Source organism: Leptonychotes weddellii, chromosome 5 (genome assembly GCF_054177405.1).
Source record: "Leptonychotes weddellii isolate Sample4059 chromosome 5, ASM5417740v2, whole genome shotgun sequence".
NCBI classification, from domain to species: Eukaryota; Metazoa; Chordata; class Mammalia; order Carnivora; family Phocidae; genus Leptonychotes; species Leptonychotes weddellii.
The window spans coordinates 131,452,363-131,477,532 of NC_138373.1; the positions used below are offsets into that span (position 1 = coordinate 131,452,363).

General features: G+C 33.0%; 1 protein-coding gene across 4 annotated transcripts in view; it reads left to right on the forward strand.

The window, feature by feature from the left end:
• The window catches only part of TMTC3 (transmembrane O-mannosyltransferase targeting cadherins 3), a 57,710-nt gene that overhangs the window by 17,703 nt on the left and 14,837 nt on the right, over window positions 1-25,170 (forward strand). For 3 of the 4 annotated variants that reach the window (XM_031021665.2, XM_006727020.3, XM_081822171.1), the window contains exons 3-11: window positions 125-343; window positions 2,098-2,197; window positions 5,015-5,130; window positions 5,575-5,747; window positions 10,951-11,203; window positions 15,720-15,868; window positions 17,699-17,819; window positions 20,038-20,149; window positions 24,601-24,704. In XM_031021665.2, coding sequence (XP_030877525.2) covers window positions 125-343; window positions 2,098-2,197; window positions 5,015-5,130; window positions 5,575-5,747; window positions 10,951-11,203; window positions 15,720-15,868; window positions 17,699-17,819; window positions 20,038-20,149; window positions 24,601-24,704 — 1,347 coding nt within the window. The remainder of the gene's footprint in view (window positions 1-124; window positions 344-2,097; window positions 2,198-5,014; window positions 5,131-5,574; window positions 5,748-10,950; window positions 11,204-15,719; window positions 15,869-17,698; window positions 17,820-20,037; window positions 20,150-24,600; window positions 24,705-25,170) is intronic. The other variant, XM_081822172.1, reaches the window with a different exon arrangement.

Genomic DNA, 25,170 nt, shown 5'->3' on the forward strand with positions numbered 1-25,170 from the left:
TTCATTACTTTATTGCTATATCTCAGCCAAATGTAGATACTTTGAATAGGAAATGCAAAGATTAATTTATGTGCACTAAAGGACCATGGAATTTTAATGATGATGATTGTTTTTTTCCTTTTAGGAGAGAAGCCACAAGTCTTACCGTCCCTTAACAGTATTGACATTTCGTTTAAATTATCTGTTTAGTGAACTGAAGCCAATGTCATATCATCTTCTAAATATGATTTTTCATGCTGTGGTTAGTGTGATATTTCTTAAAGTTTGCAAACTTTTTCTGGACAACAGGAGTAGTATGATTGCTTCTTTACTTTTTGCAGTGCACCCAATACACACAGAAGCAGTAAGTAAAACTGTAAATCAGTGTTCTTTTTTTTTTTTTTTTAACAAAGCCTACATAGTGACTATAATGGTATATGTTTTTAAGAAAAGAAATTTAACCATGGCCTTAATTAAAATATTTGAAGATTTTTAAATTAGTATAAGTCTTAACTTTCTAGTGTACAGAGTCTGACTTCCTTCTATATAAAATTTTTAAATTTATTTATTTTTAAGATCTTATTTATTTATTTGAGAGTGTGCACAAGCAGAGGAAGCCACAGGCAAAGGGAGAGGGAGAAGCAGGCTTCTGCTGAGCAGGGAGCCCCATGCGGGGCTTAATCCCAGGACCCTAGGATCATGACCTGAGCTGAAGGCAGCCGCTTAACCAACTGAGCCACCCAGGCGCCCCTAAAATTTTTAAATTTAAAGCAAGTTTTGAAACATAAACATTTATTCTTTAAGGACATAAGATAAAATTGCTCAAGATGAGTAATGAAAGGATAAATGAATACAGTTCCTTGCTAATTGTTTTTTTATGAATATAGATTTAAAATATTTGTCAACTTCTTAGTGTGTTTCAAAGGACAAAAAAATAAGACAAGTTTAAATAAAAGATGAAAATATACGTAAACATATATCAAAATATATGTAAACATAAAAAAACATTCTAACCAGTGAAGATACTCTACTTTCATGTTTGTCTGTTGCCACGTTTCAAAATTGTGAGCTGTCTCTGCTGTTGCCAGTATGTCTGTCAGCCCCTACATACCAAGAGGTACTTAAATTATAACTTTATTTTTCTTGATAACCTTGAAACCCCAAAATTGCCTCTCAACAGAGCAAAAAGGACTGTTCAGTTGCTTTGTTACAAGCTTTCAGTTGTAAGCAAAAAAATGTATGTTTGAACTCTTGTTGTACTTGAATTTATTGGAAGGGGTTTGTGTGTCTCTCCCCCTGTCTTGAACCTTTTTATGTCTAGTTGAACAGACATTTTTCCATGCATTTACAAAAACGATAGGTTGTTTTAAATTTTACAGTAAGTTCAGAATAAAGGAAGAGGTTTGAGGGTTTTATATTTAAATTTTTAGAATTTAAAAAAGGACTTTTATTTATTTGAGAAAGAGACAGCACAAGCAGCCAGAGGGCAGAGGGAGAGGGCTAAGCAGACTCCCTGCTGAGCAGGGAGCCCCATGCAGGGCTTGATCCCAAGACCCTGAGATCATGACCTGAACTGAAGTCAGACACTTAACTGACTGAGCCACCCAGGCACCCCAAAAAAGGACTTTTTAAAGTTTATTATCTTGAGTTTACACATTTATTATGAGATAGAACTTACTGAATTTATGAATATTTTTATATTTTAAGAATGCTTGTATTTTAAGAAAATATGTAAGGTCTTAGGTTTTTTGTTTGTTTGTTTTTTAAATTAAGAACTATTCTAGATATTGTCCTAATATTATGTAAGGTGTTACTGTTGAGGGAAGCTGGGTAAACAGTACACAGGACTTCTCTGTACCTGTTTTTGCAACTTCCTGTGAATCTGTAATTATTTCAAAATAATAAAAGAACTATTTTAGAGTCACTGGTAAATTTATTTTTATGGGAGATATACAAATTCACCACACGAGGGCACTCAGAGAATGTCTAAGAAACTGAAATGTGTGCTTGAAAAATTATGGCAGTTTGATTTCTAAAGTGCTATTCTTATTATATGTGGTAGTTAAATTTTCAGGAGCCTCTTCATTAATATGAACTCCCCTCCCTTTCCCTTTTTAGGTAACAGGTGTTGTAGGAAGAGCAGAACTTTTGTCCTCTATCTTTTTTCTAGCTGCATTTTTGTCATATACCAAATCAAAAGGACCAGATAATTCCATAGGTGAGTGTCTTAACATTTAATTTTTTTCTCTATATCTATTATAAAATATATGCCACACTTGGGTTTATCTTTAGCATGTATGGACATATGAACATGATATTGCAACATTGTCAGTATTAAAAAAATTTTTGCATGTAGTTTATATTTTATCATGACTAACAGATTCTGTATGATTTAACTTAAAAAAATTACCCTAGAATATGGGAGTTTTAGAGTCATTCTTAGTTCCATGTACTGTTATCTATAAATGATACAAGTACCAATACTTCAGTTGTCTTTCTATAGTAAAGCTGTGAATTGTATTATTTAGGAAAAGTTGAAAGCTTATTAGAATATAACTTTTATTATGTGTTGATCATAGTTATTGTTATTGAGTCCCTACCATGTGGCCCACCCTGGAAAATGCTTTGTACAAATTAGGTCTTTAATCCTGCTAATGCCAGCTATTAGCAGAAAACAAGCTCCAGGCAATAAAAATGACTTTTTAGAAGTGTGGGAACAATGGACATGAAAGAGGTTTTATATAATGGTAACCTATATTTGGTTGATCTTAAAATTTAACTCTGAGGTTTTTTCCTACATTCTTGGAGAATTTTCTCACTGTAGACCCAAAGTACTGATGATAAGGAGCCTAATTTTGTATTAATGTAAACTAAGGTTCAGGAAATAAGTGATTTAGCCAAACACTTTTAGTGTGTTCTTAGATTTGTAATATGGGTAGGTTTCTGTCTCCATTTCCTAGAATGGTTCCTTATATACAGTAGGTGTTCATTATATTTATTTAGCAAATGACCAAGTGAACAATTAAACAAATAAATTCTAATTAAAAAGATGCTGACCCTGCTTTTGAACCTCTCTCTATCCTCTTAGCTCCCATAATACTTCATATTCTACAATATGTAATTTTACACTTAAGACCATAAACAGTTTTGTTATCATCTTTGTATTCACTATTTTATCTAATGTATGTTACCCTGTGCAAAGGTTTTCAATTTGTAATTATTTGATCACTTTAAATTCTAGGCTGTTAATGACCCATGCCCTTTTTTTTTCAAGCATGATCCATCTCAGGGCCTTTTTCCTTTCTGTTAGTTTGGGTTTCTGCTCAAATGTCATCAGTACACCACTCATCTTTCCCATTCCTTTCTGCTTCCTTTCACCTTCTATTTTTCTTCATAACACTTAGGTCATCATTTGGCAAATATATCTTTACTTATTTGACTATTATCTCCCCCACAAAATGTAGCAGATACTTAAAATAACTTAGAATATGTGATTGCTGGAAGTTTGTATCTTTACACATGTAAAATCAGTTTAGAAACCTGTATTTTGTGTTGGAAAGGATTTTAATGATTGAAATTGAATCAGTACTTACACATGTATATATTTTTAAGTGTTGTTAATGTATTTAGCAGGAGGACTTGTTTTGGACAAAATCACAATGGTAACTTTAACCACAGAGATCTGTTTATAAAATCAAAGTTTATATTCACACAGTAATATAGTCACCAAAAGTTGAAGAACTGAAGTGACTGATTTCAGTAAAGTTCTTGCCTTTATTAGAGCTATTAGTTGCTGAGATTGAATCCAGCATTGCAGAAGGCAACTGTTTGCTTTCTGTCTTGGAATGGAATTACAAACTAGTAAGAAGCTCTGAATTTAATGTCAGAAGAACCAAGTTAAAGTCATGATTTCTTTATTGTGCATGACTATTTTTTTAGACCTCCAAAATTCTTTCCTCATCTTAAAAATGGGTATGATTATATCAGCTCTCATATCCCATTGGTATAATCTACTACTTTCATATTGATGGTTTTGATCTAACTAGAATATGAAGGGTTTTTTTTTTTTTTTGAGAGAAAGAATACTATTACATGGAGTATCTCCAATAGTGTTTCAAAGTTTGAGTTGTTTTCCTTTCAGTAATTATAATCTATAGAGTATTCTAAAGTTGAAAGCAATTTCAAAAATAAATGAATTTCTGTATTAAGCCAAATGACAAAATATATTAGATTCATAAATTGTTTTTTTATTTATACCTGGAATTAAGTCAATTATTTGAGTTATTACTTTGATTAATGTTCTTAATAAATAAACCTAAGGTCACACAATCATACTACAATATATCTTTTAAACTGGAAGAGAATTGGAGATTATATTTTCCAGTAGGAAAACTGAAACTCAGAAAAGTTGCCCAAAGTCACAAAGCAAGTTAGTAGTAGATCCAGAATTACTCTCACAATTCATTCTTCTTTAATCAAATTACTACTACTACGACTACTACTACTACTAGTAGATGTTTGCTTAAAGTTGATGAAGTAGGTTTCTGTTTAAATAGAACTTCTGAATATTCTATTGCAAATTTTTTAAAAGAATATTAAATTCTTACTATGAACCTGTTTCAGTTTTTATACTCTTTTTTTTTTAATAGATGCTAGTCTACTTTGCCCAGTAGTTTTCAGTTTCAGGTTTTTAATAAAACATAGATGTCTACATAATAAAGTATTTGTCTTCATTTCAAACTGATAGTTCATCAGTCACAAACTCCAGCCTGTAAGTTTCTCTTTTCCACAAAAAGTTTTAGTACAAGTTATACATCTCGATGTTTTGTTTTGAGTGCATAAAGGAAAAATCACTTACAACATTTAAATATGTTTTAAAATATAAAGTATAGGTTAGTGGGAAATAACGTAAATGTGAATAGAATCACAAGTAAACTTTTTTAGTAATGTCTAATAGTTGTCTAACTTAAAATATCTCTATGATATTATAAAATTGTTTTGTGTAGTTCTATATTTTTCTGTTCTTAAATTGCAGTATGGACTCCAATTGCCTTGACAGTGGTTTTAGTTGCTGTTGCAACGTTGTGTAAAGAACAAGGAATAACAGTTGTGGGAATTTGCTGTGTGTATGAAGTATTTATTGCACAAGGGGTAAGGAGAAATATGTTTTTTTGTTGTTATCACTTATCATACTTAAATGCTCTTATAATAAACTTGTTTTCTAAATGTGTCATTATGTAAATTGGTGTGTTTACCAAAAATGATACCAAAAAATTTGCAAGAAACCAGCATGTTTTGTCCTATTATCCATTGAAAATTACTTAACATTTTATAACTTGCTCAGTTTTTTAAGGACAACTCTTTGAATTTCAATAATGGAATCGTTAGGCAATTTGGTAATGTATACAGTAATATTGTACAATATAATTCAGTATTGGATAAGATTATTGGGCTCAGTTTTATTCATTATCAGTTCCACATATTGCTCCATATTGATTTTATAATTATAGTCAATTTATATCTAATCTTACATTTTGAAAATACTGCATAGAAAACATTATAGTATATTGTTTAAAACTTTTTTTCCTTTTGCAGTATACTTTGCCATTATTATGGACTACTGTTGGACAGTTTTTCCGTGGAAAGAGTAGTATTCCATTTTCTATGCTGCAGACACTAATAAAACTCATTGTTTTGATGTTCAGTACACTATTACTTGTTGTGATTAGAGTCCAGGTTATTCAGTCCCAACTTCCAGTATTCACCAGGTATGAAAGTCTGGTTCTTTTCTTTTTTTTAATTCTTTGTTTCTTTAACTCTTGATGTTCAGTGATTATACGTGTTTCAGAAAGCCTTTGATTTACGTTGAGGTTTTTTAACAGCATTATTGAGGTATAATATTTTTTAAAAATCTGCATATATTTATAATGTACAAATTAGTAGCTTTTGACCTATGTGTACACTCATGAAACCACCAGAATGAAAATAATGATTTTAACTTAATGATAACAATGATTTTAACTTGATTGGTTAAGTGATAAGTCTTTTATATTCTTAGTGATTTTTATCTACTTGTTCTAATAATTATTGAGAGGAGGACGTTAAAATCTCTGATTGTAATTATAGATTTGTCTATTTCTCCTTATAGTTTTATCAATTTTTGCTTCTTGTGAGTTCAAGCTCTATTATTAAGTGCATAATATTTAGGATTGTGATTAAATGAGTTTCTTTATCCCTGATAATACTTTATCCCTGGTCTTTACTCAGAAATTCACTTTATCTCCTTTTTCTTAGTGTTAACATTGTTTTTCTTTTTCCATCCTTTAACTTTTTATCTATCAATATATTTATATTTAAAGTTGACTTCTTGTAGACTGCATAAAGTTGGGTCTTTTTTGTTTGGTCAGGTTTTTTTTTTTTTAAGATTTTATTTATTTACTTGACAGAGAGAGAGCACAAGTAGGCAGAGCGGCAGGCAGAGGGAGAGGGAGAAACAGGCTCTCCGCTGAGCAGGGAGCCCGATACCCTGGGATCATGACCTGAGCCGAAGGCAGCCGCTTAACTGACTGAGCCACCCAGGCGCCCCAGATAGTATTTTTTAAATGAGGTGTTTCAACTGTTTACATTCAATATGATTTTCGTCTTGTACCATTTTTCTTTGTGACTAAAGGATTTTCTTTAACATTTCTTGACGTGTAGGTCTGCTGGTGCTGAATTGTTTTAGCTTTTATATATAAAAATATCTTTATTTTATCTTTGTTTTTGAAAAATATTTTGAATTCTGAGTGTAGAATTCCACATTGTTGTGCATTCAGCACTCTAATAATGTTGCTCTACTATTTGCTAGCTTGCAGTTTTCACTGAGATATCCTCTGTCATCTTTGTTTTTGTGCTTCTGTGTGTAGTGTGTCTTTTTCTGTACGTCTACTTGTATTATTTTCTCTTTGTCATCGTTTCTTTATTTTTTTTTAAATTGAGACATAATTGTTATATAACATTATTAGTTTTAGGTATACAGTGTAATGATTTGATACATGTATATTGAGAAATGATTATCACTAATAAGTGTACTTAATGTCCATCCATCACCACACATAATTACAAAAAATTCTTGTGATGAGAACTTTTAAGATCTATTTTCTTTGGAATTTTCAAATATACAGTACAGTATCATTAACTATAGTCGCCTGCTGCATATTACTACCCTAGGACATATTTATCGTATAACAAAATTTGGGTGAAAGTGGTCAAATGATACAAACTTCCAGTCACTGTTCTTTTATCTTCATGTGTCTTGTGCTTAGGTTAATTGAGCTTAGGATCTGTAGGTTTTACTTTATGTAAATTTTGGAAATTTTTTTTCTATTACTTGAAATATTTTTCTATTATCTTCTCCTTTTCTGGGACCCCAATTACATGTATATTAAGCCTTTTGAAGTTGTCAGACTAATGCTCTTTTTATTCCTCTCCAAAAACTATTTCTCCCTGTTTTCATTTTGGATAGTTTCTAATGCAATATATTCAAGTTCACTAATCTTTTTTCTGCAATGTCTAATCTGCCCTTAATTTTTTTCTAGTTCTTTTTCATTTCAGATATTGTTTCCATTTCTAGAAATTCTGTTTAAGCCTTTTTATGTTTCATGTCTCTACATGTTCTAGTGCTTTAATTTCCTCATCTACTAATTTTATCAGTAGTATAAACTAATTTCTTAGTTTAGATTGAATAATTTTTCTTCTCATGGATTATATGTTTCTACTTCACATGCCAGGCAGTTTTTTAATAGATGTCATATATGTGCATTTTACTTTAATTATATTACTATAAATATTTTAGAGCTTTGTTCTGGGATACATTTAAGTTATTTGAGAAATGTTTCATCTTCTAGCCATGCTTCTAATCTTTGATGAATGAGACCACAGCAGCATTTACAATAGGGCTAATTTTCTTCCGCTACTGACACAAGACCCTTCTGACTACTATATCTAATAGACTGTGATTTATGAGGATTTTCATTCTGGTTGCTGAGGAACTATTCCCACCTCTGTATGGTATTTGAGAATTTTTATCTAATTCTTTTGAGAGGTACTTTCCTAACTGCATTATTTTTCCTAGTGCTGCTATAGCAGATTACCAGAAACTGGGTAGCTTAAAGCAGCAGAAATTTATTCTCTGTCAGTGCTGGAGGCCAGAAGTCCAAAATCAAGGGTTGGGCACAGTTGGTTCCTTCTGAGGGCTCTCAGGAAGAATCTGTTCCATGCTTCTTTCCTAGTTTCTAGAGGTTGCTAGCAGTCTTTGGCAATCCTTCTTTCTCGTGTGTTTCTCTGTATTCTCTCTTTGTATAAGAACACCGGTCATTAGATTTAGGGCTCACCCTAATCCAGTATGACCTCATCCTGACATAACTAATTACATTGGCAAAGAAATAGGTTTCCAAATAATGTCCAGTCTGAGGTTCTAGGTAGATATGAATGTTTGAGAGACATGGTTCACCCCACTACACTGACCTTGTGTATTTCCTCACATACATATGCTGAACAGTTCTCATCAGTACTAAAAACTGGAGAGAGACCCTCTACAAATATGAGTTCTCTTTCTCAGCAGCTTTCTTCTCTCTGGTATTCTGCCCACTGACCCTAGCCCCCTGGGCCTCTAGGGCTCCCAGTTCTGTCTTTGCAACCTAAGGATACTACTAGGCTCCACTAGGTTCCCCCTCACTGCTCCACAGACTAAAATCTGGGTCTAGGTATTGAACTTTCCAAGTAGGGTTTCCCTTATTTATTTTTCTTCCCTCAGGTATCATTGTCCTTCTTTCCCTGATGCTCAGTGTGTTAAGAAAAATTTTATATATCTTGTCCAGTTCCTTGCGTTTAAAGCTAGACGCAAAAGTTATGCTGAATTTAACAATCTGCATCTTTTTGTCCTGCTCTGAAATTTAGCATTTTTCCATTTCACCTTACTCAGCTAAAATTTAAAATGAAATTTATACTAGTTCCTTATTCAATTATATTAAAGTATCTGACATTAAATACAAGAACTTTTTTTTTTTTTTTTTTAAACAAAAGGCCAAATGTTGTTCGTGTGCTGTCCAGGATAGTGCATAGCTGGCCCTGGTTAGAATAAAATTTTATTCAGGTAATTCTCTTACCTTAAACATTTTCTTTGTATCATTTTCCATATAATTATTCTTTTCAGTAGCATTTTATTCTTTAAAGAATACTTTCTAATTTCATGAATTTTTACTTCTGAGTCTAGCCAGGCTAAACTGAACAACTCATTTATTTTTTTTTTAAGATTTTATTTATTTGAGAGAGAATGAGAAAGAAAGAGCATGAGAGGGGGGAGGGTCAGAGGGAGAAGCAGACTCCCCGCCAAGCAGGGAGCCCAATGTAGGACTTGATCCCGGGACTCCAGGATCATGACCTGAGCCAAAGGCAGTCGCTTAACCATCTGAGCTACCCAGGCACCCCTGAACAACTCATTTAAGTAGTAAGATATGTGAAATAGATTGAATTGTAAATATATACTTTATAGTTCCTTCTTCACCCTCAGTTTCAGTGTTATTGTTTTTATTATTCCTTTTAGAGAATTTCCATCAACTATTTTTCATCTCCAGTTCTATAGTGTGAAAATGTGGTTTATAGGTATGAATGTGTTTTGTGTATGTATTTGTGGATGGCTGTATGGAATACGTTACATCTAAATATGTATTTTCCAAATAGAAGCATTTAAAAATATGTGTGTATATGTATTTTCTTCTATTATATTACCCTATGAAGTTGACTATAACATTGTTTGACTTGCTTTGACATGTGTTCTTTCTCTATAGTACAGTTATTAAATTAGCTATTCTAAATAAACCATTAATTATAAAAATGAACTCTGAATAGTGGATTATAGGAAAAAAGCTTTGTATTCACTTCTGTTGGTTATTTGAGAATTCAAGTTCTGACTCAAGATTTATTATTTTTCATACATGTAGATACTCAAATATGAAGGTTTTTAAGATCTTATTTGTTCAAATAGTATTTACTTTTTCTCAGTCATTTGAATTTTTAAGAAGACCAAGTCAAACAAATGTTAGGGGTTGATTTTTCTTAACTCATTCATTTTAAAATGAGAAATTGGGTTTTTAAAGGACTGTATATTAACATAGCCAGTAAAATTTTGAATGTAGCCTAAAAAAAATCTGAAGCTATTAATTTGAAATATACTTTAAAAAATGCTTTGACTATGATTTGCCTTAGTTTGCAGGAAACAGACTAAATTAATGAAATGTACATGTAATATATCATGGCCTGGACAAATATAAATTAGGATATAAGTTCATATTAGTATGTACTAGAAGAAAAAGTAGAACACAAAATGTTACATAGGCCTATACAGTTATTATTCTATACTGGAAATTTGGTTTTCAGCTTCCTAGAAGTCGAAGCAAAAAGGAAAAACTCATAGGTATACAGTTTTCTCTGTCCACAACAAAAGAAAAACATAGTAATTCTTTCTAGGAAGCATAATTTTTATTAGCATTTAGTGCCTTTTGAAAGAAGCCATCTTATGCAGAAAAAACATTGGTTAGTGTTCTCAGAAAACACTCATACATCACATACAGCAATGACACTTTTAAAACTTTTCTTTTTACTTTTAATCAGGAAGTTATACTTATGCAGAGTATCATAATATTATAGTGACTTGTCTGAATTATTCTAATAATAAACTAGAAATAGATAACCTAGTTGCCCTTTAAACAGTTTTTCATAGTTTGTCTCAACTAGACGTTTCTTAAAGGTTAGACAGTTTGAACTCTAGTGAGGACTAAATACCTCTAGTGAGATATTAGTAAAAAATATTTTGTCTTTTTAGTGAGATTATGTGTAAAATATTGCTTTTATTGTTCAACATTTTATTTATATGTTATATATTTTGTGTTTACAAAGTGTTTTAAATAACTTTTGTTTTCATTCTTTATACAGGTTTGATAACCCAGCTGCTGTAAGCCCAACTCCTACAAGGCAGCTAACTTTTAACTATCTCCTTCCTTTGAATGCTTGGCTTCTATTAAATCCTTCAGAACTCTGCTGTGATTGGACCATGGGAACAATACCACTTATAGAGTCATTTCTAGATATTCGAAATCTTGCAACATTTACTTTCTTTTGCTTTTTGGGGGCGTTGGGAGTATTCAGTCTCAGATACCCTGGTGATTCCTCGAAGACTGTTTTAATGGTAAGAAATTCCCTTAATTTCTCAGATGATGTAACATTCAGTTGATTTGGAGACTGCCTTTAATTTGTCAAAGCATCTTCTTAGAAACAGCGTCTTTCTTTGTTCAACATCAGCCTAATTTATTAACTTATTTTAGGCTATCCTAAAATTATATATCAAAATTCCATGTGCAGGCATAATTTGACATTCACCATGTAAAGTAAAAACTGGTTATGAATTTCTTTGATTTAGGAACTCTGAAACTATGAAGCATGCCTTTGGCATCATTTTCTTCTATTTCTTTACCTAAGTAGATTATACACTTTGAGGAAATAGATCACTGTTTTCTCGACACAGAGAAGAGTGTCCTGTAAGATAGGCAGCTAGAAATATATAGCTCTTTAGTTCTCATTAACAAGATTTTCATTACTCCCCAAGTTATTTTACTGTGTTCAGAGAACTATGATTATTTACACAGTCTTGTTGTTTTTCTGAGGTGTATTTCTTTGTAATTTTCTTACTCTGCTGTCACTTCTTACTTGTAGCGGTTTTATTGTCTCTTCCTTTAAATTACTGAAGACAGTAATAATCTTTAACATTTTCTTGAGCATTTGCTATATGCCAGAAAGTGTTTTTAATACTTTACAAATATTTCATGTTGGCTGTAGCCACTAGGTTCATTTATTCAGTAAAAAGTTTTTCTTGTAGCCTATGTACCAGGCAGCCTTTTAGGCACTAAGGATATGATAAAAAGAAATACAAGGCCCCAATTACCAGGGAAACTGGCATTTTGGAAAATTTGAAGCTAATCTCTGAGATGTAGAGAAGATTGAAAAAACAGAGTTTGGAGGAAAGACCATATTTACTATTTTTTAATCTGTTGAGTTTGATCCTAGTAGAGATCTTGAATAGCACTTGGTGCCTAGAGTTCAGAGGAGAGTCCTAAGCTTCACATAAAAATTTGATAGATTGGCATAGAGATAGTAATTGAAACCAGGATGAGAATAAGAAGGTCTATGGAGAGGTTATATATAGAGCAGCCTTTCTCAACTGGGGTTTTGTGACTTTTCTCAAAGATGGGAACCAGCTATTACCATTCCAAATACATAGAAGATAATTCATAGACATAATGAATGCCTTAGAGTATTTGGTCTTAATTCTCCCTCAGAAAATAGTTGAAGGGGCTAGCTAGATAGAGTGAAAAGAGAAGAAACCTACAACTAGGTCTTGAAAAACTCCTATATTTAGATACTATGTAGAGGAGAATAAACCTAAATAGGAGATAGACCAAATGGACGGAAAGGTAGGTAAGTATTTCAAGAAAGATGGAATGGTTATCCCTAACAGATGCTGTTAGGCAGAAAAGTGAGATCAGTCATATTTGACCTATTTTAGGTGTATTAGTTACTTAATGAAGTTTATTTCTGTGGAGAGATTCGATTAGATGAGAATATGAAGATTGGTAGTATAGATAACCTGAGGGGTAACTCAACTTTGAATATTTCAAAGGAGGAGACAAGCTTGAATTTATTACCACCTAAGTAAGAGAAGACTATGCCAACTTGAAGCATAACAGACTGCTGATCTCATGTCGAGCTTGGAGGAAGCATAAAGATCTAGAATTAGTGGACCTTCAGAGGTAGAAGAATCACTTTCATTGAAGTACTCAGTTGGCTGACTTTTAGAAGCAAGGGATATCACTAATGGATTGACTTGCAAAAACCTACTCATTGATTTGAAATGTTGATTGATTAAGTGGGATTAAAACCAGCTACTTACTACCTTGGCTGTAAAAATATTTTCCTAAGAATGTGGGAACTTGTTTTATACCTAAAGGACATAATGAATAGGTAAGGTAACTTAAAGATGTGTTGTCAAAGGAGATGTTTAAGGTTGGAGAGACAAGAGCATATTTGAATATGGATAGGAACGATACAGTTGATTAGAAAGTGGTCGAGTAAATGAAGGGATGGTTAATTGTGAGATTTGTGAGGAGCAGGGGCAATGTAGAGCTCAGGTTTGTCCTGAGAAAGATGGAGACACACACCTCTTATGTCGCAGAAAGGATGGAAATGACATCAGTGTGGATGTTGGTAGTTTTAGTAGCAGGGAATTGAAGGAATTCTTGTTTTATGGCTTTAGTTTTCTCTGTAAGTTTGGAAGTATGATCACCTGCTGAAAGTGACATGAATTAAAAGTTTGAGAAAAGTAAACCTAGAAATTCTGAGGAGTTTTAAGGATCAATTGAAGTTGATAATCATGAATTTATGATGATACTAATCTGTTTTGCTTTGGGACTGTCTCTAGTAGTGCTTTGCTGTTCACGTAAGTACAGACAAAGCAGATACATGATAGAATACATCCAAAGCTGAGGTTCTGCTAAAAGAAAGGAAAAGTAAGGAACGGTGGGTGAATGTAAAGTTTTGGCATTTAAAATAATGATTTCTATAATATAAGCTGAATAAAAATAGGATAGTGCCAATGAAATAAGCAGAGATTTATATAAGTTTTATTTTATGTATATCAAAAGGAACAGTTATGATCTTAGGTATAACTTCTTTAAGATAGTCCTAAACATGCTATGTTATATGGTGATGTTTTGTGAAGATCTTTGGAAGGGATAAGTAGATCAAGGGAGTACCTGCTAAGTACCAGATACTGTGTTAAACACTTATTAAATAAAATCTCATATGTATCCTGACAATATAATGTAAGTAGTTATTAATCCCAATTTATAAAGAAACACAAATTGGCAAGATGGTTGATTAGTTTACCTTATGTTACACAGGAAGTAAGAAATTAAACTGATTTGTTCCAACTCCTTTAACTACCACCTTTCCTTTTAAAGAGAGTTTTGTATTACTGAAGAAGGAACTTATGGTAGCCATAATTAGCTAGGTGGGCATATATTAATAGAGTGTATTAGAACTTTTGAGTAAATTAATCATTAGAGACATTCCTTTATCCAAGAACCAGTAGATTTTTTGTGTATGTAGCTTATGCATCAGTCCATCATACATCATTGAATGAATTTAATAACACTTTTAATTATTTCAAATAAAATTGCTTTAGAGCAGCCATGAATTAATAAAAAATTTCTTTGCCTGTTTGTTTTTAGAAAAGGACTACAGGGATGCCTGGGTGGCTCAGTCGGTTAAGCATCTGACTCTTGGTTTTGGCTCAGGTCATAATCTCACGGGTCATGAGGTCAAGCCCCAAGTGGGGTCTCTGCTCAATGGGGAATCTGCTTGAAGATTGTCTCCCTCTGCCCCTCCCCTAACTCACTCTCTCTCTGAAATGAATCTTTAAATAAATAAAAGGAAAGGACTACATATTTAGGAATATCTGTTTCATAGCTAGCCAGTTATTTTTATCAAGCACTCCTGGGAAATGGAAAAATAATTATGTATTCTTAATGTTTTACCTTTTTGATCAAAAAGAAAACATTAAAATTTCAGATATATAAATTAGTCTGATACTTAGTAGTTCAGTAGTGTTTTTCTTTAGATTCATTATTTCCTCATTACAAGTCATTAATTTATCATATATGGTGAAAGTATTTTTTTCAATGTGTGTACATCTTTACATCTGTATTTTACTAATAAAGTATAATAAAGAGAAAACAATCTTTCCTTTCATACTGTTAAAAGACTCTCAAACTTCTGAAGCTGAAGGAACAACTTGCATAGTTATTCAGTTGGGTACTATAAAACAAATCAGGTAAGAAAATATGGAAGCAGATGCCCATAGAAACAGATGTCCTAATAACAACCAACTTAGTTCCTTTCACAAGTTATTTGTGCTAGTTGTTTGTATCCTGCCTTTTTAATGGCTTTATAGTCTGGAAACCATATGCTATCTCATTTTCAAAATGACAAAAATAACCTAAGCATTTTTATGATTTATTTCAATGTACAGTGTTAAAATTTTAGAAATTCTTATAGAATAAAAGACTACTGTTTAAAGGGGGCAGTTTTATTTTTATACTTATGCTAAGCCTCTATTAAATGTATATGACTCATCAGAGTATTATGTAAAAGAATGCTGGGGTACAGACGTAGTAGTCTACTATCTTGTCTAAAGGATACCTTATATCATTTTTCAATTTCCAATATGATATGAATACTTACAATAATAAAAATATAAAAACTGGCATGATTGGCTGTTTTGTCCCCCGTTACAGTTTTGTTAAAACCTGTTAACATCTCTGTCAGTGTATTTTTACCACACAAACATAAGTTGTATGTATAAAAATTATTAATGTCTTATTTTAGATATATTTTCAAAAAATATTTATTTAATTGGATAGCCCTAATTAGAAGTCCTAACTTGATCTCACCTTGGTGACATACATCCTGATGTTTGTTGTTACCGTCCCTAAGTTGCCATCTTTATGTTTAAATTAGTATTATTTATAGTGTTATTAAAAATGGTCCACCAATACATTATTCAAATTAAATGATAAAATATTTGGGTTTAACTTTTGAGTGTCCGTATATTTTTTTAACTTATTAAAATATCTTATTTTTCTTTGTAGGCACTTTGTTTGATGGCATTACCATTTATTCCTGCATCGAACCTTTTCTTCCCAGTTGGATTTGTTGTTGCCGAGCGAGTATTGTATGTGCCTAGCATGGGGTTCTGTATTTTGGTAGCCCATGGATGGCAGAAAATATCAAACAAAAGGTGAATTAAAATGTTAGTTCATTTAATGCTTACTAACTATAGAATTAAGTGTGATGCATTTAAGTGTTTAAAATGTTTAGTTCAGTTATATAAGTCCCACTTTTATACCTTTTTTATTTTTCATCTTGATAGTCTCCTCATTTTTCTGTAATTCAGGTTAGGAAAATTCCGTAGCACCCACCTCATCCCATGTTCTTATTATTATCAATATAATTTTATTGTACAGCCTGCGACATAACAAACTTTGAGTCAGACCCAAATGAAAACAAGGATATTGTTGAGACTAGTTATAAATGACCATTGCCACTTCGATATGCAATGAACTAAGATACAGTCTTCTTACTTCAGTCATATTGAGTTAATATATATAAATGCATATAGTAAGCAATCTATAATTTCTTGATATCATCACTATCTGCATCATAACCACCATGTCCTAGTTGCCTTAAACTAACAATTAAGGAACAGAATAGTCACACTGTATATATGCAAGAAATGGCCACTGACTGCTTTCTCACTTTCCAGTCATCCTTCAACCCGCAGCATTCTGACTCGTCTCTACATCATTGCCTCCTAGTAGCTAAATCCAGTCAGTGCTTCTATTTCAAATTTATTTCCCTGGTGTCTATAAAAAGTCTCTCTCCTAATTCTCTTCCATGTCTGCTCATTGCTGCTCAGTCCCATCTCAGAGTCGTCTTGCTATACTTGCTCTTTAAATATTTTTTATTTGCCAGAGTTTTACTCAGCCATTTTTTTCACACTGCATATTCTCCCTGGATGATCTCATCCATGTCTACAATTTTCACTAACATCTACCAGGCCTTTTCTCTTAACTTCTACCCATATATCCAATTTTAATCAATACCAATTTTTGAGTGCTTACCATATGCCAGGAGCCATGCTAGACCCTTTAGATTTGTTTTATTTAATCTAATATTCCTTAACTGTTGTGCACATTTGAAAATTAAAGCTCATCTAGGTTACTTAAATCAGGTTACCTCAAGATCACACAGCTAGTAAACAGTAGAATTTTGATTCAGATTTATATCTGACTGCTTCCAATGTCCATGCTTTTTCTTCCTTTCCTTTCCTTTTTCCTTTCCTTTCCTTAGGCTCCATGTCCATGTTCTTTCTGATCCATGCACTCCTATCCTGATTAAGTGGATCTCTCAAAATGAAAGAAGTTGAACTGTGTTACTAAAACAAAAACATAGAGAACATTAGTACTAAATGAGACCATAGGGATAAATGAAGTATAACCTTACAGATGAGGAATTGAGTCCCAAATAATTAGCCTAAAGCTGTATAAGTAATTTGTATCTATTTCATAAAGAGTTTTACTATGACTTGTAATAAATAATTCTAGCTTTAAAATATGAAATTATTCCAAGAATGTCATGATAATCTGTGGTATAGATGCAATCTGTGTAAGCCAAATTTTTTTAAATATAGCCAATGACAAGATTGACCCTTCATAAACACAAAAATATTCAAATTTTAAGTAAAGGCCCCAAAAAGGAAAAGTCACAGTTAAAAATTGGTTTGTCAACTTTTTACCATTATATGTAAACAGAGTTTTTGAAATAGAGGCAAATATTGGAATTTAATATCATTAAAGACTGAAGTAGAAGGTAGTATGCATATTTAATTTTTTTGGTGTTATTCCCTTTGAAGTTAGACGATTATTAGAACAATCCTCATTCCTTAGAATAAACTCAAAGATGATATTAGGGGATATTTAACATACTTTTTACTTCTATTCTAAAAGATAAAATGCTTCTGGTGATATAGACAATGGTTTTTTTGTTTTGCTTTTTTTCTCTCAAACAGTGTATTAAAAAAGTTATCCTGGGTTTGTCTGTCTATGGTGATATTCACTCATGCCTTAAAAACACTCCACAGAAATTGGGATTGGGAGTCTGAATATACATTGTTTATGTCAGCCTTGAAGGTAAAGTATTATCCAGAATTACAGGAAAGTATGTTATTAATGATTTCTTATAGTCATGTCTAAGATGTTTTTACATTTAATTAGACATTTTACTGTCAATTTTAAGTACTTCTCCAAAAGATTAGTAAAAAATGATTTGTTCTTTATATAATATATACCATAACCAGTGCTTTGAATTGTATTTAATTGGTATGTCTATGGCATATATGAATAATTCCCTAAATGCTATACGGTTATTAGAAGCTCAAATGATAATAAAATGTTTAAATAAGAATACTATATATAGTTCATAGTTCTGAAGGCAGACTTTTTTTTTTTAACCTTTTAACGTCTCTAAAATCAGAATAAATCTTACAGTGAGAGGCATCTTAAAATTAATTAGTGGCTTTTTTGTTTTCTTAATGGTCTTAGAATTGATGGCATCTTAGATTCAATGAAATAAAATACATAACAAAAAATGGCACCCTACTATGTGGAAGATAACCAAGGTTACAATACTGTAGGAAAGATAAGAACAGGCAGAAAGTAGTAATAAAGCATTTCTATAGAATGGAGAACATATAGGAATAATGTCTTTTTAAAAATCATAAAATTTGGTTTCTGTATGTTATAAGCAGTGATTTTTTTTCAGGTGCTTCTCTTCAAAACTCTAAATTCTTAACTTCCTTTAGGCTATTTCTGTACTCCCCGTTGCTTAGCTTTATTGGAATACTGCCTCATTCCAATAGTCTGTGTGACTTCTTGATTTGGCATCAACTTAAGATCACATGACTATCCTTTTGTCTCACTCAATAACTCCACTCCCTCCTGTAGCTCAGAAGTCTGTAAACAGAAGAGACCTCATTACTATACTTCTCAATCTGCAGTCCTGGAATACAAATGGAGCCCCATAATTTTCAAGAATTTTGCTTATCTTTATTCCTAGAACAATCTCAAACCACAGCCCCACTCACTGAGGCTAGTTCCTTGGCCAGGTACCATCCTCTCCGTGCAGGAATATCATGCCCATCTGTGAACTCTTAAAGCACAGATTAATTTAGAACTTTAATCCCAGGTTTCCCATTACCATAATGGACTGCATAAATAGCTTTATAACAAGCCTAAAAATAAGTAATCAGAGAAGTGTTAAACATATTCTCCTGTTCACATGCCTTCTCTCCCAAAAGAATACAGATAGTAGAGCAGGAGTTTTCAAACAGCACCATGCAGTTTTTTTTGTTTGTTTTGTTTTGTTTTGTTTTAGGTAAGTTCTATGCCCAGTGTGGGGCTTGAACTCATGACCCCGAGATCAAGAGTTGCATACTCTACTGACTAAGCCAGCCAAGCACCCCATGATGCTTTGATCAAATAAAATTTTCAGTAAAATTCTAATATATCAAATAGATGAAATCAGATTGCTGTGGTTTTAGTATATTTATGTAAAAGGAAGGAGAGTAAATTTGGTGAAGCACTTCATTTTGGCTCCTTTCTCATCTCCAGGGACACCTCTGTGGAACACTCCATTCCTAATAATACACCAAACAAATATCTTTGTTATTTGGAGGTATATGTACAAATTTTTCTTTTCTGAGAGAAAATCTGAATTATTTTTTCAAGTTTTATTGAGGTATAATTGACATATAACTTTGTATTAGTATCAGGTGTACAACACAATGATATCTGTATATATTACAAAATAATTACAGTAAGTTAACTTCTATCACCTCACATAGGTACAATTTTTTTCTTTTGATGAGAATTTCAAAGATCTACTCTCTTAGCAACTTTCAAATATACATTACAGTATTGTTAACTATAATCTCCATGCTGTACATTATATTCACAGAACTTATTTGTCTTATAATTGAAAGTTTGTGTCTTTGAGCACCTCACCCATTCATGGATGCCTCTGTGGAACACTCCATTCCTTATGGTATACCAAATAAATAACTGTGTTAACTGGAGTTGTATTTTTTGGGGTTTTTTGTTTTTTTTTTTAAGATTTTTATTTATTTATTTATTTGACAGAGAATGAGAGAGAGAGCACATGAGAGTGGGGAGGGTCAGAGGGAGAAGCAGGCTCCCTGCCGAGCAGGGAGCCCGATGCGGGACTCGATCCAGGGACTCCAGGATCATGACCTGAGCCGAAGGCAGTCGTTTAACCAACTGAGCCACCCAGGCGCCCTGGAGTTGTATTTTTTAATTGTAATTAATTTCTATCTATGCTTATGTATTGAAGGTAAATAAAAATAATGCCAAATTATGGAATAATGTGGGTCATGCTCTGGAAAATGAAAAGAACTTTGAGAGAGCTTTGAAATACTTCTTACAGGCTACCCATGTTCAGCCAGGTAAGCATTATTAATTAATAAAACTATTTGAATAGCTTCTTTTTAAAAACTTGATTATATTTGGGGATAATAAGGTAGAGTTTTTCATTTTCAGGCTTCATTCCAGGTGATATGAATACTATAGTGTTTGATGCTGCTTATTTTTTTTTTTTTTTAAAGATTTTATTTATTTATTTGACAGAGAGAGACATAGTGAGAGCAGGAACACAAGCAGGGTGAGTGGGAGAGGGAGAAGCAGGCTTCCCGCGGAGCAGGGAGCCCGATGTGGGACTCGATCCCAGGACCCTGGGATCATGACCTGAGCCGAAGGCAGACGCTTAACGACTGAGCCACCCAGGCGCCCTTGATGCTGCTTATTTTGAATTAGATTATATATTAGAGTTACTTAGACATTTAAGGAATTTTTTTTTTTTTTAACATAGCAGAGTTGGGTGGTACTGATGAGCAATTTTGGTGGAATGATAGATGCAAAAGCCTGATAGGAGTGTGTTTAGGAGAGTGGGGGAAGAATAATTGGAGACAGTTGGTATTGAAAACTCTTAAAGAGTATCAATAGGAAATGGTGGTGTTGGTGGGAATGGAGTCAAGAGAAACTAAGTAGGATGATAGGGGTTTTTTGTTTTCAGTTTTAAGGTGGGAAAAACAAAGCATATGTGCAGCTAATCCACTGAGGCTGGGAAAAGTAATAATTCAAGATGGGGAGACAAATTACTGGATCATTGTCCTTAAATAGATGAGAAGAGATAAATAGAATTTGGTGCACAGGATAAGGACTTCATTCAGTCATAGAATAGTTAACGTATGGTAACAAGGAAGGCAAAGTACATAGATGTGGATATAGGCAGTCGAATAGATCATCTGGAGGAAGTTTCTGAAAATTGTCTTCTGTTTTGCTTCTGTTTTCTCATTGAAATAGAAAGCAGAGTCATCAGAGAGTGAGGAAGGAAGGGGTCGAAGTTCTGTAGATCTAAGAACAGGAGAGGGTGTGAAGTAGCTAACTAGGACAGTACTTCACAAACTTGAATGTGCCCGTGAATCACACGGAGATGTTATAAATGCACGTTCTGATGGATAGAGGTTTAGAATAGAACCTGAAGTTCTGCATTTCTGAGTTCCCAAATGATGCTTAACCCATGGATCACACTTTTGGAAACAAGATATAGGAAAGTGTGTAGACTAGGAAAATGTATAATTGCCAAGCAGTTTTAACACCGTACTTGAGGTTAGGAATACTTTATTTAAATTTAAACTAGTTGATGTACTTATATCCTTTTCTCTTATTACTTCACAGCTGAAATGGCACAGACATGGAGAATTCCGTTAAACAGGATTAGGGCTTTTTAAAATGTGTTATTACTAAACAAGAAACAGTTAAGGGAATGATTATAATGGATGAAGAATCTAAGTTAAGAAGGGAGGTGAGGCAGGATTATAGGATCATTGATTTTAGATCTGAAGAATTGTTGGTGTCTGATCTAGCTAGAGCATCAGTATTTTTCAAGAGGCATTTTGAGTGTACAGAAATGTATTTCAGGATATGTACCAAACATGGTCCTCATCCACCAAAAGCCATCATTACTTTCCATTTAGAATGATGACCAGAAGGTACTGGTCATCATTCAACACACACACATCCCACACCCCAGTCACATTTCTAAATATCCTCAGAGGAGTGGGGAGTGGCAAACAATACCCACTATCTGTCTATTAGATATGAACTGTGGTCATTGAACTAACTAGTTAAAGGAAGATGGAGGTGAAAATCATTGGAAGAAAGGATATCAAAGGCCAAGTATTAGAAAATTTGTCTTTGTGGATTTTGAAATCACTAAGAATTATGAGAACCATGAAGAGCCAGGAGCTTAGACTCAGAGAATAGTGACTGCAGCAAAGAAGGATAGTCAATTATAATAGAGTTTAATGACCTGAAATTGAGAGACAAGTGATTTTAAGAAGGAGCAAGAGTTGTCTGGAAGTGTTAAAGATCACCAAGGACACCTACTCTTCCTCCAGGCCCAATGTTGCAAAGAATAAGAAAGAGAACACGGTCACTACTTGGACGAGCTACATGTAAAAAACCATGTCCCCAAGGCGAAGCCAAATTTCAGTTAGAGAAAGGTGAAGAGAAAGTTGTAGAAATAAAACGAATTTCAGTTTTATCTTCCCTAGCTCTTTATGTAGTTTTTCTTGAAGTATAGAGTACATATCCTTGGCTTCCTCACCTCTTTGTCTTTGTTCATGTTCTTCCTTGAGTCTAGAATTCCTCCCTTCTCCCTTGCCATCTACCTTCTACCATAGCCTATCCATCTTTTACAACCCATCTCACATGGCTTCTCTTTAATAAATCTTGCTATCTCTCTAATTAGAAGCAAATATTGTTAATCTTTAAAACCTCTTACAACTTCTGTATGTTTCCTATGATATTTATAACTTTCTGTTTAATACTGTATTGGATTTATTTGAATATTTATTAAAAATATGTATTTAAGGGACACCTGGGTGGCTCAATTGGTTAAGCATCTGCTTTCGGCTCAGGTCATGATCCCAGGGTGCTGGGATTGAGCCCCGCATTGGGCTCCCTGCTCAGCGGGGAGCCTGCATTCTCCCTCTCCCTCTGCTGCTCCCCCTGCTTGTGTTCTCTCTCTCAAATAAATAAATTTTAAGAACCTGATTCCAGTGGGTATTAATTTGCCTTGTCTTTCATCCAAGTAGATAACCTCTTTCTTTTCTAAGATTTGTTGGGGCTGATATCAGTGACATTTTAAATACTTCGCCGAAAATTTTACCTAAACTTCCAATTTCTTTGTTCTTTCCTTAGGTTAAATTTCTTACTTTATAATTAATTTTTTCAGGTTCTTAGTTTTATCTAAGTAGCTTTCTGATCTCTATAATTAATGGTAAAGATTTATCTGATGTTAAAAAAAAATGAGCTATGTAAGAGCAAAGACTACCTACTCTTTTTCTACACATTTGGTAATACAGTGAACTTCAGCCTTGGCTCTACATCAGAACTGCCTTTGAAACTTTAAAAACACTTATGCAGGTCCTATTTCTATGGATTCTATTTTGCTAGAGCTAGGTGGCGCTAAGGTTATCTGAATTTTTAAAATTCGTAAGTATCCGGATTTGCAGCTAAGATTGGGAATGGTTTGCCTAAGCAATTTTTTTTTCCTTTTTTTTTTTTTTTCCTTGACCTCTCCTGAAACACCATGAGACTCAGCAATACTTCAACAAAAACTCAACAAATCAAAAATCAAAAAATCAGTAACAACAAAAAAATCAACCCTTTCTTCCCAAGCTTGTCTCAGTTCTCTAACCAAACCTGTACTGCATGTGACAGTTTCTGTTCAGTGCACACAATTACCAGCCTGAAACATAATGTAGCAAGATCTTAGGACTGTTACTCTCCTCCTAGGGCAATGCCTAAGATACACATGCTTGGCTCCTGTGTGTCCTAGGATTTGCAGGCAGAGAATTATTTCATAGTTGCAAAATCCTTGGTGTCACAGGCAGATAGTAATCGTGTCTTATCTGTTAGAGATTCATGCATGTTCAGTAAAATTCGTCTGATTTAAGATCTCCCATCTTTGTCTTTATTCCAAACCTTTGAAATAGTTACTAGGAAATGTGTCCTAAAAGTAGTGTGCAATGAACCCGAATACTAACATCTTTCTTATTTAAATAGCGTATTTTTCTGTCCCTGAAAAAATTTGCTGAGAATTTGATTCTCCATATCAGAAAATTACACAGAAGTTTTAGACATACTGATAGTAACACAACCTTTTTAAAAGGTTAAAAAAAATAAATGTTTAAAAAAAAACCATAAATATGTAGGATTTATCATTTAAGAGAGATGGGCTGCTGCATCTTAAGTAATTCTGGAGAATCCTGGTATTATACTTGCATTCCATCCACATTCACAAAAATTTTAAACAAAATCACAGGTTTTTTTTTTTTACAGTCCCTTTGCCTGTGTCCCACCATGGTGCATATTTGTTAGTTACAACACTGGAAATAGTTCTAGGAATCATGATGATCTTTTTCACTTGTAGATCTTTTCACTTTTAGAGTTGAGCCATACTTTTTGAGTGAATTCCAGAGCTATGGAAGCAAGCCATAGTATAGTATAGTAAAATCTAGTGAAGAGAAATGATACAAATTTCTTTATTACCTCTATATCTCTTGTCATGTCTTAGCCTTTCAAGGATCTATTAAAATAGTTTTTTTCATGTCATATGTGTATTTTCTGTCCTTATGGTATTAAATAATTTTCTAGGGTAGCATTGATCATAAACTATAATAAATTGTGTTTAAAAGAACTTTAAAGAGTATGCAGGATCTGTTGACTGCTTTTGCATTTTTTGCTTGGTGGTTTTGTTGCTAGAAACATGTAGTTTACATTGAGTACTATTTAGTATATTTGCCAACAAATGATTTTTTTTAAATTTTAGATGATATTGGTGCCCACATGAATGTAGGAAGAACTTACAAAAATTTAAATAGAACCAAAGAAGCTGAAGAATCTTACATGATGGCTAAGTCACTGATGCCCCAAGTAAGTTGTCATAATTTATTCTTATTGTGTTATATCCACTGTATGTCCACACTGAATAGAATTACCTAGATGGAAAATCCTTATCTTTAATTTGTTGACATAAAAGTAAAGTATCCAATAAACCATTTATTACAAAAGGGTTTTTTTTAAGTTTTTATTTAAGTTCCAGTTAACACTGTAATATTTAGTTTCAGGTGTATAATACAGTGATTCAACACTTAAATACAAGTGCACTTCTTAATCCCCAATGCCTATTTCACCCATCTCTCCCCCCAGCCTCCCCTTTGGTAGCTGTTTGTTCTCTATATTTAAGAGTCTGTTTCTTGGTTTGTCTTTTTTTTTTTTCCCTTTGCTAATTTGTTTTGTTTCTTAAATTCCACATACGAGTGAAATCATACGGTATTCGTCTTTCTCTGACTTACTTCACTTAGCATAATACTACAAGTTTTATAAAGGATTACATTTA